The sequence below is a fragment of the Erinaceus europaeus genome, chromosome 19, assembly GCF_950295315.1.
Source record: "Erinaceus europaeus chromosome 19, mEriEur2.1, whole genome shotgun sequence".
Lineage (NCBI taxonomy): Eukaryota > Metazoa > Chordata > Mammalia > Eulipotyphla > Erinaceidae > Erinaceus > Erinaceus europaeus.
In genome coordinates, this window is record NC_080180.1 from 30,962,697 (window position 1) to 30,977,562 (window position 14,866).

Here is a 14,866-nt window from a genome sequence, read left to right on the forward strand (position 1 = left end):
TCCACTTCTTTGTGTCTTTTTCAATTTCTTTGAGTAATGACTCATAATTTTCAGTATACAAGTCTTTCACTTCTTTGGTTAGGTTTACTCCTAGATATTTTATTGTTTTTGTTGCTATAGAAAAAGGAACTGATTTCTGGATTTCAATTTCTTCTAACTTAGTGTTTGCATAGAGGAATGCCACTGACTTTTGAATGTTAATTTTATAGCCTGACACCTTACTGTATTGCCTGATGATTTCCAAAAGCTCCTTGCTGGATTCCTTAGGTTTTTCCATGTATACTATCATGTCATCTGCAAATAAGGAGAGTTTGACTTCTTCTCTTCCAATCTGTATGCCTTTAATTCCTTGCTCCTGCCTGATTGCTATGGCAAGAACTTCCAACACTATGTTGAATAGTAATGGTGATAGTGGGCAGCCCTGTCTAGTACCTGATCTGAGGGGAAATGCTTCCAGTTTTTCACCATTGAGTATGATGTTGGCTGTAGGTTTGCTATATATAGACTGCACTATCTTGAGGAATTTTCCATCTATTCCCATTTTTTGTAGTGTTTTGTTCATAAAAGGATGTTGTATTTTGTCAAAGGCTTTCTCTGCATCTATTGATATGACCATGTGGTTTTTGGTCTTGCTTTTGTTGATGTGGTGGATCACATTGATTGACTTACGTATATTAAACCAACCTTGCATGCCTGGGATAAACCCCACTTGGTCATGATGAACAATCTTTTTGATATACTGCTGTATCCGGTTGGCTAGCATTTTGTTCAATATTTTCGCATCTAAGTTCATCAGAGATATTGGTCTGTAGTTTTCTTTTTTGGTTGTGTCCCTGTATGCTTTTGGTATCAGGGTGATGTTAGCTTCATGGAAGCTGGCAGGGAGTATTCCAGTGTCTTCAATCTTCTGGAAGACTTTTAAAAGTAGAGGTATTAGTTCTTCTTTGAAAGTTTTGTAGAATTCATTTGTAAAACCATCTGGTCCAGGACTTTTATTTTTGGGAAGATTTTTGATAACTGTTTCAATTTCATTAGCTGTGATGGGCCTGTTCATGTTATCCACTTCCCCTTTACTTAGTTTTGGAAGTTGGTAGGTATCTAGGAAATCGTCCATTTCTTCCAGGTTCTCTAGCTTGGTGGCTTATAGCCTCGCATGATATGTTGAATTTCTGCAATGTCTGTTGTGATATCTCCTCTTTCATTTACTATCCGATTTATTTGGGTCTTCTCCCTTTTTTGTTTTGTGAGTCTGGCTAAAGGTTTGTCGATTTTGTTCACTCTTTCGAAGAACCAACATTTACTTTCATTGATCTTTTGTATGGTTTTCCTATTCTCAATGTTATTTATTTCTGCCCTAACTTTAGTGATTTCTGTCCTTCTGGTTGCTTTAGGATTCCTTTGTTGTTCTTCTTCTAGGTCTTTAAGATGTGCAATCAGGCTGTTTATTTGTGCCTTTTCTTGTTTCCTAATGTGTGCTTGTATAGCTATGAACTTCCCTCTTTGGACTGTTTTAGCTGTGTCCCAAATATTTTGATAGCTTGTGACTTCATTTTCATTGAACTCTCAAAACATTTTTATTTCTTCCTTGATTTCCTCTTTGACCCAGAAGTTGTTAAGAAGTGTACTGTTGAGCTTCCACATTTTGGCACTGTTACTAATCTTTTGTTGATTGTTAAGTGTTAGTTTAATTCCACTGTGGTCTGAGAAGATGCTTGGGATGATTTCAGTGCTCTTGAATTGGCTGATGCTGTCTTTGTGGCCTAACATATGGTCTATCCTTGAGAATGATCCATGTGGATTTGAGTAAAATGTGTATTCCAGTTTCTTGGGATGAATGACTCTGAAAATGTCCAATAGTTCTAGTTTATCTATCTCTTCATTTAGCTCCCTTATGTCTTTACTGACTTTCTTCCTGGATGATCTGTCAAGTTGAGATAGTGGGGTGTTGAAGTCCCCTACTATGATTGTGTTACTGTTAATATATTGTTGTAGCTCCTTCAGTAGAAGTTTGATGTATTTAGATGGCTTCTCATTGGGTGCATAGATGTTAATAATTGTTAAGTCCTCTTGATTGACTGGTCCTCTGAGCATTAAGTAGTGTCCATTCCTATCTTTTTAAATCTTATCTATTTTAAAGTCTATCATGTCAGATATGAGAATAGCTGCTCCTGCACTTTTATGTGGGTCATTGGCTTGTATGATAGTTTTCCATCCTTTCACTTTAAGTCTGTGTTTGTCTTGTTGAGTTAGGTGAGTTTCCTGTAGACAACATATTGTTGGGTTGTGTTTTCTGATCCATCTTCCTACTCTGTGTCTTTTAATAGGTGAATTCAGGCCATTGACATTTATTGATATCAAAGATTGAAGATATTTTAACGCCATTCTTGAAGAGTTTTAGAGTGTTTTGATATATGTCCTATTTGTGGTGGTCTGGTTGTTGATAGGAGACCTTTCAGAACTTTCAGGGCAGGCTTGGTGATGGTTGCTTCCTTCAACTGTTGCTTGTCTGAGAAAGTTTTGATGCTTCCATCTAGTCTGAATGACAGTCTAGCCGGATATAGTATTCTTGGCTGAAAGCCTTTCTCATTGAGCACTCGATAGATATCTTGCCATTCTCTTCTGGCCTGTAGTGTTTGTATGGAGAAGTCTGCTGCTAATCTTATGGGTTTTCCTTTGTAGGTGACTCTTTGATTTTCTCTTGCAGCCTTGAGGATCCTTTCTTTATCCTTATTCCTTTCCATTCTAAGTATGACATGTCTTGGTGTCTTTAGGTCTGGGTTAATTCTGTTTGGGACCCTCTGGGATTCTTGAATCTTTATGTCTTTGGTGTTGTCTAGACTAGAGAAATTTTCAGCTATTATGGCCTGGAGAATGCTTTCTTCCTCTCCTTCTCTTTCTTCCTCTGGTAAGCCAATAATGCGTATATTGTTTCTTTTGAAGTCATCCCATAGGACTCTGTTGTTGTTTTCAGAATCTCTTAATCTCTTTTTGAGATCTCTTACTTCTTTTTTAGGTGTCTCTAATTCATCCTCAATCTTGCTAATTCTGTCTTCAGCCTCATAGATTCTATTCTCTCTGCCCTCTACTGCTTTCTGGAGTTCATCTGTTTTGTTGCCCTGCTCTGATACTGTTTTAGCTTGTTAAGCTAGTTGCCTTCTTAGCTCAGCGATTTCAGTTTTCAGCTCTCTAATAACCATGAGATAATTAGAATTTTTTTCCATATTCTCATTTGTTGTTCCTGCATTTCTGATTACGATTTTTTCAAATTCTTTACTCACTCCTGTTATTATTTCCTTAGCTAATGTTTGGATGTTGAACTCGTTGTTTTGTGCTTCACCCTCTGGAGGACTTTTAGCTGGACTCTTGTCCTGGTTCGAGTCTCCAATATTTTTTCTTGTTGTTTTAACCATTTTATATATTATGTTATGAGTTCCCTTTATCAGTATTTTTCAAATTATTGATCACTATTGCCTGGATTGACTTGTGTCTAAGTAATTTAATTAAAGGGTTTACCGTGGTGGAAGTTAACAGTTTTTTCAATCCCTGAGTTGGAGCTCAGTGGTATAAAAGCCTCTTTTTTTTTTTTCTTCCCTGTAGGCTATGGGAGCCTGAGGGCTTTTAAACTGTCAATAGGCTTCTTAGCTTAATCACTGACTCCTGACCAAGAGATAAAGCAGGGTGTGGCAGAGATAATCCAGTGGTTATGCAAAGAGACTTTCACAGCCCCTCAGCTATGCCACCGAGGTATAGGTCTTCTCCTGAGTTTCCCGGTTAGATCTCTGTCCCCTGGTGTCCCTCCCTGTTGCTGCTCCAGATTCTGAGGGTAGTAGCAATGGAGACTCAGAGTTGCACTTGGTGAGTCTCTGGGGAGTCTTTTCCTCCCTTCAGCTGTCCCCTTGTTGTGGAGCAGACTGGAGGTGGTGTCTCCACTGATAAACTGTTGAACTGTTAGCAGTCACTTAATCTCTCCTTAGGCCCCTCTCTCCTCTCTGTCACCAGCCACGTGTGTTTGTACTCACGGGTGATTTACTGGGTTCCTGTGGTCATTCTAGTCCTGTCTTGTTTCGGTCTGGGTGGTCTCCTTTGGTATTCCTAGTTGATCCGGGAGAGGAGAGGAGAGAAAGCGATCTGCTGCTCGTTGCTCTGCCTCCGGAACAGGAAGCTGTATCGAGATTCTAATGAAAATGAAGGCACAAGCTATCAGAATATTTGGGACACAGTTAAGGCAATACTGCTATGGAAGTTCGTACCTGTACAAACACACATTAGGAAACAAGAAAAAGCTCAAGAAAACCTCACTGCACACATCATCAAAATGAATATACTGGGGCTGGTGGTACACCTGATTGAGTACACATGTTACAAAGTGCGAGGACCTAGGTTCAAGGCCCCTGGTCCCCACTGCAGGGGGAAAGCTTTGCAAGTGGTGTAGCAGAGCTGCAAGTATCTCTCCCCTTCTCAATTTCTGGCTGTCTCTGTCCAGTAAATATAAAATTTTTCAAAAAACGAATATACTATCCAGAGCCATATGCAAATTTAATGCAATCCATCAAGATCCCAACCACATTTTTTAGGAGAATAGAACAAAAGCTGCAGATGTTTATCTGGAGCCAGAAAAGACCTAGAATTGCCAAAACAATCTTGAGAAGAAGGAACAGAACTGGAGTCGTCACACTCCCAGATCTTATATTGTATTATAGAGCCTTTGTAATCAAATCTACTTGATACTGGTACAAAAAAGACACACTGACCAGTGGAATAGAATTAAGAGCCCAGAAATAAGCCCCCATACCTCTGGACATCTAAGCTTTGACAAAGATATCCAGATTATTAAACGGGGAAAGGAGAGTCTCTTCAACATATGGTGTTGGAAAAATTGGCTTGAAACATGCAGAAGAATGAAATTGAACTAGTATATTTAAGCACACACAAAAATAAATTCAAAATGGATCAAGGACTTGGATGTTAGACCACAAACTATCAAATACTTAGAGGAAAATATTGCCAGAACTCTTTTTCCATCTAAATTTTATAGGCATCTACTGTTGTATGCTTTACATTAGGTTGTTCTAGCTCTCCCCCTGCCAAGAAAATTGGATCAGTCCTGCTAGTTTCGCGGGCCCGCTTGGCCCCACCCCAAGGAACCCCGAGAGGGTTCCAGAGTTTGAGAGTGCTTGGTGCCGCTGCGGGGGAAAGAGGCAGGAGAGTTCTGTTTGGTGATTAGTTTGGTTTAGTTTATGAATCGTTGTTCCTGAATAAAGAAATACAGCTTCCCTGCCCAGCCGTATGTCTCTGGTTGTCTCTGTTACCCACCCGTGAAGCTAGCCCAGCCAGCTGGAGCCTCTGAATTTTAACAACAATCTACAATGATATTAATTCAATTACAAAGAAAACTTAAAAAAAAAGTGTGTTACACTGCACAATGACCTGGGTTTGAGCCCCCAGTCTCCACCCGCAGAGGGAAAGCTTAATAACTGGAGAAGCCGGGCTGCAGGTATTTCACTGTCTCCTCTATCTCCCCATTCCTCTCAATTTTTGGCTGTCTCTATCCAATAAAAATAAAGAAACTTTAAAAAAACAACCAGTGGGACTATATCAAATTGAAAAGCTTCTGTACAACAAAAGAAACCACCACCCAAAGAAAGAGACCCCTTACAGAATGGGAGATCTTCACATGCGATACAGCAGACAAGAGGCTAATAGCCAAGATATATAAAGAGCTCACCAAACTCAACAACAAGAAAACAAATTACCCCATCCAAAAATGGGGAGAGGACATGGACAGAATATTCACCACAGGAGAGACCCAAAAGGCTGAGAAACATGAAAAAATACTCCAAGTCACTGATAGAGAAATGCAAATAAAGATAACAGTGCAAATAAATGCTACTTCACTCCTGTGAGAATGTTATACATCAGAAAAGGTAGCAACAAAAGCTGGAGAGGTTGTGGGAACAAAGAAACCCTCCTGCACTGTTGGTGGGAATGTAAATTTGTCCAACTCCTGTAGAGAGCAATCTGAAGGCCAGAAGTGGATATGAGTTATAGAAGCTATAAAGGAGTTTGTGCTACTCCCAAGTATCTGAAGTAACATTAATGGCTATAAGAAAAAGTATGGTTTATGTTCACTTTTGCTGTTTTTGAAAAATATATATATACACACATGCATGTTTATATATTTTATGTCCCAGTATTTCCTCTCCTTATGATATATCCTAAGGAACCAAACACATCCATCCAGAAAGATCTGTGTATACCTATGTTCATAGTAGCATAATGTAATAGCCAAAACATAGAAGCAACCCAGGTGTCCAACAACAGATGAATGGTTGAGAAAGTTGTAGTATATATACACAATGGACTATTACTCAGCTATTAAAAATGGTGATTTTGAGAGTTGGGCGGTAGCACAGCGGATTAAGTGCATATGACACAAAGCGTAAGGATCCCGGTTTGAGCCCTGGCTCCCCACCTGCAGGGAAGTTGCTCCACAGGCAGTGAAGCAGGTCTGCAGATGTCTTTCTCTCCCCCTATCTGTCTTCCCCTCCTCTCTCCATTTCTCTCTGTCCTAGCCAACAACGACGACATCAATAACAACTACAACAATAAACAACAAGGGCAACAAAAGGGAATAAAAAAATTTAGTAAAAATGGTGACTTCACCTTCTTCACCTCATCTTGGATGGAGCTTGAAGGAATTATGCTAAGTGAGATAAGCCAGAAAGAGAAGGATGAATAGGGAATGATCTCACACATAGAAGTTGAAAAATAAAAACAGAAGGAAATTCTAAACAGAATTTAGACTGGAGTTGGTGTATTGTACCAAAGTAAAAAACTCTGGGGTGGGGGCTAGTATTCAGGTTGTAGAATATGATAGCAGAAGAAGACTTGGAGTGCGATTAAATTGTTAGAGTGAAAAAAAGTTTAAGGCTTTTTTAAGGTATAGGTCATGAAGTGTCCTGCCAATGTTTTCTTCTATATATTTCATAGTTTCTGTCCTAATGTCCATGTCCTAGATCCATATGGAGTTGACTTTTGTGCATGGTGATAAGTGACAGTTCAATTTCATCCCCTTGCATGTTTCAGTCCAATTTTCCCAGCACTCTGTGATGCCAACCGGACTTCCCTGGGCAGACAGCCCCACCAATGTGTCCTGAAGCCCCACTTCCCCAGAGACCCACCTCACTAGGGAAAAAGGGAGACAGGCTGGGAGAATGGATTGACCTGTCAACACCCATGTTCAGTAGGGAAGCAATTACAGAAGCCAGACCTTCTGCTTTCTGCACCCTATAATGTCTGTTGGTCCATACTCCCAGAGATATAAAGAAGAGGAAAGCTATCGGGAGGGGATGGGATACAGAGTTCTGATGGTGGGAATTGTGTGGAGTTGTACCTCTCTTATCCTATGGTTTCTGTCAGTGTTTCCTTTTTATAAGTCAAAAAAAAAATTAAATTTTTCAAACATTCAAATAAAACAGCAAAGTACACAAAAGTGAAAATAAACCAATGGGACTACATCAAACTGAAAAGTTTCTGCGCAGCAAAGGATACCACCAGTCAGAAAGATACCCAACAGCATGGGAAAATATCTTTATTTTATTTATTTTATCACTAGATCTCAAAACATCTGCTGTGCAACTCAGGCATCCAAGTTCGACATCCTCGAGGAAACACGAAAGACATGTCTCTGATATCTGATTACTGTAAAAAATGGCGACTAGTCCCTAGCACTGCAAAAACAGTATCATCTGTTTTCCATCTACACCATGCCTCAGCCTTGCGTGAGCTTAATGTGCAGCTTGGCGATACGAGAATCCAGCATGAAGCCCAGCCAGTCTATCTTGGCGTTACTCTCGATCGCACTCTGTCATTTCATGAACATCTCATAAAAACTGCAGCAAAGGTGGGCGCGAGGAACAACATCGTTGCAAGACTGGCCAGCTCCTCATGGGGCGCGAGCGCTTCCACACTATGATCATCCTCTCTGGCATTATGCTATTCCACTGCAGAATACTGTGCCCCAGTATGGTTCCGTAGCCCCCATGTCCACTTGGTCGATTCCAAATTATATTCCTCCATGAGGATCATTTCTGGAACCATCCGTTCCACCCCGGTTCCATGGCTGCCCGTTCTTAGCAACATCGCCCCGCCAGATATTCGTCGGGATGCGGCATCATCTAAGATCATTTCCCACGTCTACGCTCGACCGGACCTGCCAATATATGCGGATATCTTCGCCCACCCTGTCCAACGCTTGTTGTCTCGTCACCCAATCTGGTCCCCTATGCCTACACTGAACTTCTCTGTTCCAGTCTTTTGGAAACAGAGTTGGCAGTCAGCTGAGGTAAAGAACAAACACCTCATCACAGACCCCTGCAAGCATCAACCCGGCTTTGACCTAGCACGTTATGATTGGGCCCTCCTCAATCGCTATCGAACAGGCCATGGCCGGTGCGCCGCTATGTTCCATCGCTGGGGAGCCAGAGACGACCCGAACTGCCCCTGCGGCTACAGACAGACTATGACCCACATAGTCAATGACTGCCACCTCTCCAGATTCAAAGGAGGTCTCGAAACTTTACATCAGGCTCAACCTGACGCTGTTGACTGGCTACGGAAGAAGGGCAAACGCTAGAAGAACTAGATCTCAGTGCCAGCACTACAAATGTACCACTCTCTCGGCATCCATTTTTAATGTTTTTTTTTTTCTTTTGTGTTTTATTTAACAAGATCTAGAGAAATTGAGAGGGGAGGGGGAAGACAGGGTGAGAGAGAAAGAGGTAACTGCAGACCTGCTTTACCACTCATGAGCTTAGGCTCAAACCAAGGTCCTTAGGTATGTGATATGTGCGCTTAACTGAGTGCACCACTGGACCCTGGGAGATATTTACATACAGTGAATTTCTAAATAAATACACACACACACCAACTCCATTAGACCCTCACTAGGCCAAGACATGGACAGACATTTCTCTGGATCCAGAGGGCCAACAGATATATGCGGAGGTGCTCATCAGAGAAATGCAAATAAAGACAACAATGAAATACTACATTACACCTATGAGATGTCATACATCAGAAAGGATAGAAATGACAAATGTTAGGGGCTAGGTGGTGGCGTACCTGGCTGAACACATGTATTGCGATGTGCAAAGACCCGGGTTTGAGTCCCCAGTTCCCACCTGCATGGGGAAAGCTTTGCAAGTGGTGAGGCAGTGCTGCAGGTGTCTCTGTCTCTCTCCCTATCACCCCCTTCCCTCTTGATTTCTGGCTGTCTCTATCCAATAAATAAAGATAGTAAAAAAATTTTTTAAAAAAAAAGGCAAATGTTGGAGAGGATGTAGAGAAAAGGGGACGCTTCTTCACTGCTGGTGGGAGTGCAAAATGGTCCAACCATTGTGGAAAACACTTTGGAGAGAAAGGTAGGTAGGTAGGTATCAGTAGTAATCTGCAGGAACAGTGAAATCATGGAGGTGCAAACCCAGCAAAAACTCCAGAGACCAGAGAAAATTACCTAATTTGATGAATTTCCACAAGTTAAGTGAATCTTTGCAATCAACACCAAAGGCTAAGAAACAGACTTGGGGACCAAGTAGTGATGCACTCAGTTGGTACATATATTGATATGTGCAAAGACCCCCAGGTTCAAACCACCCAGTCCACACCTGCAGGAACAAAGCTTCAGTAACAGTGAAGCAGTGCAACAGTTGTCACTCTCTCCCTTTTCCTATTTCCCCCTCCCCTCTAAATTTTCCTCTGTCTTATCCAATAAAATAGAAGAAAATGGCTGTTAGGAGCAGTGGATTCATAGTGCCGCACCAATCCCCAGAAATAAGCCTGGAGGGAAAGAAAGGGAGAGGGGAGAAAGAGAGAGAGAGGAGAAATAGCCACCTAGAGCAGTGGATTGCTCATTCAGGCATTGAGCCCCAGTGATAACCATGGTGACAAGACTTTACCAGAACTCTAGAAGACACCTCCCCATGGTCCTAGTTATTACTCTACTAGTTACTAGTAGTTTTTGCTAATTACTACTGAATACCCCCCAAAATGGTCATAATCAATCCTGACTTCTAAAGACACAAAATAGTTTCAGCTATTTTTTATATGATACATACATAGAGCCATAAAGTATGTGTCCTTTTATGTCTGTATTCGTTTCAACTACATTTTGTTGAGTTTCATTCATATTATTAGAAATGTTTATAAATATTCCATTCTCTTTGCTGTGTAATATTTCATTGTGAGTCTGTGCCATAATTTACTTATCATGCACACCTCTATAATAGAAATTACTTAAGACAGGATTTAGAATGAGATATTTTTGGTTTTTTTTCTCAAGAACAACATATGCTTGTGCATTTGGAGTGTTCAAGTTGTGGAACATACTAAATATGACTTGTGATTATTTCTAGGTACCAATGCATTTCTGGGCACTGTTTTATCCAAAAAGAGCAATGGATCAGGCCCGAGAACTGGTTAACATGTTAGAGAAGATAGCTGGCCCCATTGGCATGCGTATGAGTCCACCGGCCTGGGTTGAACTAAAAGATGACCGAATAGAGACCTATATCAGAACCATTCAGTCCATGCTGGGAGTTGAGGTAATCATTTAATTTATAGGATTTCTATTCTAAAGTACTTGAATACTTGATTTTAAATGATCTTGCTTACCGATTTGTTAATGATTTCCAGAAACTTAAGATTTACTTATGTACACATGAAATTCTGAACTAACAGCCATTATGCCCTTTGGTTAATTTTGTTTCTCAGTCTATATTGGCTCTCACTCACTCTAGTGTTCTGAGAGAACAGCTGACTTTAATTTGTTAATCTGCATAGAACATAGTGTACTCAGAAGGCAGCCTGTTGGATCTGGTGCCATCTTGCATGATTCAGTGTTCATAGTCTTCTCTGGCTCAAGATTGTTTAAATCTCTGATTAAAACAAGATTCTTTAAATGCTCTGGTGATGGACATCACAAGTGGTCCATCAGCTCAGGTCAGGACATGGTTGCAGTACTGGTACAATCCCTCTTGATTCAGCCCTATAACCCTTATTAGTTTGTACTAGGAGATCCCCACCTGCAAGGAGAAAGCTTTACGAGTGGTGAAGCAATATTGCAGGACTCTCTCTCTCTTCTTCTTTATCTCCCCCTTCCCTCTCAATTTCTGATTGTATCAAATAAATAAAGATAATTAAAAGAGAGAGAGTATTAGGGGAGAACAAAAGTTAGGGAAAAGTTTTTTAGAATTAAAGTAATAGGTATTTGTTTTTCTGTTTGTGTTTTGTTTTGTTTTCCTAGAACACTGCTCACCTCTGGCTTATGGTGGTACAAGGGATTGAACCTGGGATTTTGGAGCCTCAGGCATAACAATCTTTTTTGCATAACCATTATGCTACCTCCCTCACCCAGCTTTCTTTATTTTTGAAAAGGATTTCTTTATTCATTTATTAACAGAAGAGAGAGAGAAACCAGAGCATACTCTGGCACATGCTGTGCTGAGGATTGAAGATCAAAGCCAAAGGCTTCATGCTTGCAAATTGGATATATATATATATATAAATTTTTATTTATAAAAAGGAAACACTGACAATAACCATAGGATAAGAGGGGTACAACTCCACACAATTCCCACTACCAGAACTCCATATCCCATCCCCTACCCTGATAGCTTTCCTATTCTTTATTCCTCTGGGAGTATGGGCAAATTGGATTTTTTTTTCTTTCTATTTTTTGTACATAGACACCATTCCCACCACCAAAAGACTGTGTTCCCTCCCACCCACCGACCCTTGCCCCCCCCCCCACTGACCTGGGAAGCCAAATGTCCACAAATTGGATATTTTACCCACTACCCATGTCTTACTTTATTTTTTGCCTCCAGGGTTATTTCTGGGGCTCAGTGCCCACACTATGAATCCACTGCTCCTGGAGGATAAATTTTTCCCTTTTTCTGTTGCCCTTGTTATCATTGTTGGATAGGACAGAGAGAAAGAGAGGAAGAGAAAACTGAGGGGATAGAGAAAGATACCTGTAGACCTGCTTCACCACTTGTGAAGCAACCCCTTTGCAGGTGGGGACCAGGGACTTTAACCTGTACATTAAACCCTTGTGCATTGTAATGTGTGTGCTTAAGCAGGGGCACCACTGTCTGGTCCCTCCCCCATCTGTCCCTCCCCACTGAATTTCTGTCTCTATCCAGCAATGAATATGTAAATAAGACGTTTTTAAAAAAGAATGCTAAATGTAAAAGTGCTACTATGAATAAGCAGAATGGTGAGTTAAGAAGAGGTGGGGTGAGGGCTGCAGGTGTCTCTCTGTCTCTTTCCCTCTTTATCACCTCCTCTCCTCACAATTTCTCTCTGTCTCTATGCAATAATAAATAAATTAAAATTAAAATAAAAAAATAGAAACACCTGCAGAACTGCTTCACCTCTCATGAAGCTTTCCTCCTGCAGGTAGGGAACAGAGGCTTGAACCAGAGTCCTTGTGTACTGAAATGTGAGCACTTAACCAGGTATACAACCACCTGGCCCCTACATTCAGCATTATTACATTCTTTGAATTTTGGTAATTATCTGTGCCTTCTATTCTTTTTATGATATCTTTCAAGGCCTGATCACTGATGAATTCTTTTCAGCTCTCAGAAGAATAACCCAATATATCAACTGGGTATACTTCACCCCCACCCTCTCTCTCTCTCATGCCAGGGACTCTTTCATGGGCTATTCCACCACTTGGGCTAACATTTTCGTTCAGATAGACAAAAATACTCACACCCCAGTGTTTCTTCAATGCTCTTGTACTTCCATGTGTTACTGAAGAACAAACCTGGGTCCCAAGTCAAGCAAGGCATACACCCTACCTGGGAGCTATCTTTTGACCACCCCTTATATACTTTCTTTCTTTCTTTCTTTCTTTCTTTCTTTCTTTCTTTCTTTCTTTCTTTCTTTCTTTCTTTCTTCCTTCCTTCCTTCCTTCCTTCCTTCCTTCCTTCCTGTCTTTCTTTCTTTCTCTCTCTCTCTCTTTCTTTCTTTCTTTCTTTCTTTATTATTGTAGAAACAGAAATAAAGAAGGGAGGAAAAAAGAGTGGTTGGGTGGTGACACACTAGGTTAAGCGCACATAGTATGAAGCACAAGAACCAATGCAAAGGATCCCAGTTCAAGCCCCTGGCCCTCACCTGCAGGGGGAAAGCTTTGCAGGTGGTGAAGCAGTGTTGCAGGTGTCTCTCTGCCTCTCCTCCTTCCCTCTTGATTTCTGACTGTCTTTATCCAGTAAATAAATAAAGATAATAAAAAGAAATTAAGTTGGAAAAAATGGCTGTCAGGAACACTGGCTTCGTGGTGTAGGCACCAAGCCATAGCAATAACCCTGAAGGTGAAGGAGAAGGAGGGAGAGGAGGGGAAGGAGGAAGGTGAAGGGAAGGGGAGGGGGAGGAGGAGGAGGAGGAGGAAGGGAAGGAGGGGAAGGAGAAGGGAGACTATAAAGTGTGCACTTACCCAGATGCACCACCACTGCCCCCCCCCACCTTATATTCTCTTTATAAAAGTGTATTGTTGGCGGCTGGGTGGTGACACACCTGGTTAAGTACATGTATTACCATACTCAAGGACCTGGATTTGAGCCCCCACTCCCTACCTGCAGTGGTGAAGCTTCATAAGTGGTGAAGCAATTACTGCAGGTGTCTGTCTCCCTCCCTGTCTCTCCTTCCCCTCTCAGTTTCTCTATCCTATCAAATAAAAGGGAAAAGCAAAGAAAATGAATATTGTCAACAATATTTATACATCTTATATATGACTTTCATTCATGTAAATACCAGACTTGATACTTACAGATCTTGCTGTTTGTCATCTTTGGGCATTCTTTTTTTTTTTTTTTTTGCCTCCAGGGTTATTGCTGGGGCTCAGTGCCTGCACCACAAATCCACTGCTCCTGGAGGCTACCTTTTTCCCTTTTGTTGCCCTTGTTGTTTTTTATCATAGGTGTGTTTATTATTGTTGTTGTTATTGATGTCGTCGTTGTTGGAAAGGACAGAGAGAAATTGAAAGAGGAGGGTAAGACAGAGGGGAAGAGAAAAATAGACAGCTGCAGACCTGCTTCACCGCCTGTGAAACAACTCACCTGCAGGTAGGGAGCAGGGGGCTGAAACTGGGATCTTTTCCCTGGTCTGTGCTTTGCGCCATCTGCCCTTAACCTGCTGTGCTACCGCCCACCCCACCCCACCCCCGGGCATTCTATTTTATTAATCTCTTTGTTAGGGATCATAGACTCAACTATCTGTGGGAGTCAGATAATTAACATAAATGTAGTGAGCCAGGAGGGGACTGCACTGAACTTAAGAGGTAAGATCCTAAGTGTGGAATAGGAGTGAGAAAGTGGAAGAGATAAGGTACTGGTTATGCAAAAGGTTTCATGCCGAGGCTCTAATGTCCCCAGGTTCAATCTTCCACACCATTATAACCAGAGCTCTGGTAAAAACAAACAAAAACATGACTAGGGTCAGGGGAGAGTGCTAATAGTTATGCAAAGAGACGCTCATGCCTGAGGCTCTGAGGTCCCAGGTTCAGTCCCCTGCACCACCATAAACCAGAGCTGAACAGTGCTGTATGACTACATTTTCAATAGAAGCCACAAATATGTATATGCCTATGTGTATACCTTTTTGTGCTCAATAGGCTTTTTTTTTAATTGCAAATAATTTTAGAGTCTAATAAAATTCATATCTGTAATAGGTTCCCAATATGCAGTTCGTGATCTACGTGACTTTGGAAGCTCTTTGATGTGACTGTTGGAACATGAGTCCTTTGAAAAATTATAATCTAACACTAATCTTTATTTGGAATAATATACTATTGATTAGCCAT

General features: G+C 41.1%; 1 protein-coding gene across 1 annotated transcript in view; it reads left to right on the forward strand.

Annotated features, from left to right (window-relative positions):
- PIWIL2 (piwi like RNA-mediated gene silencing 2) overlaps positions 1-14,866 on the forward strand; it is a 74,562-nt gene that overhangs the window by 39,945 nt on the left and 19,751 nt on the right. The window contains exon 15 of the mRNA XM_007529123.2: positions 10,413-10,601. Coding sequence (XP_007529185.1) covers positions 10,413-10,601 — 189 coding nt within the window. The remainder of the gene's footprint in view (positions 1-10,412; positions 10,602-14,866) is intronic.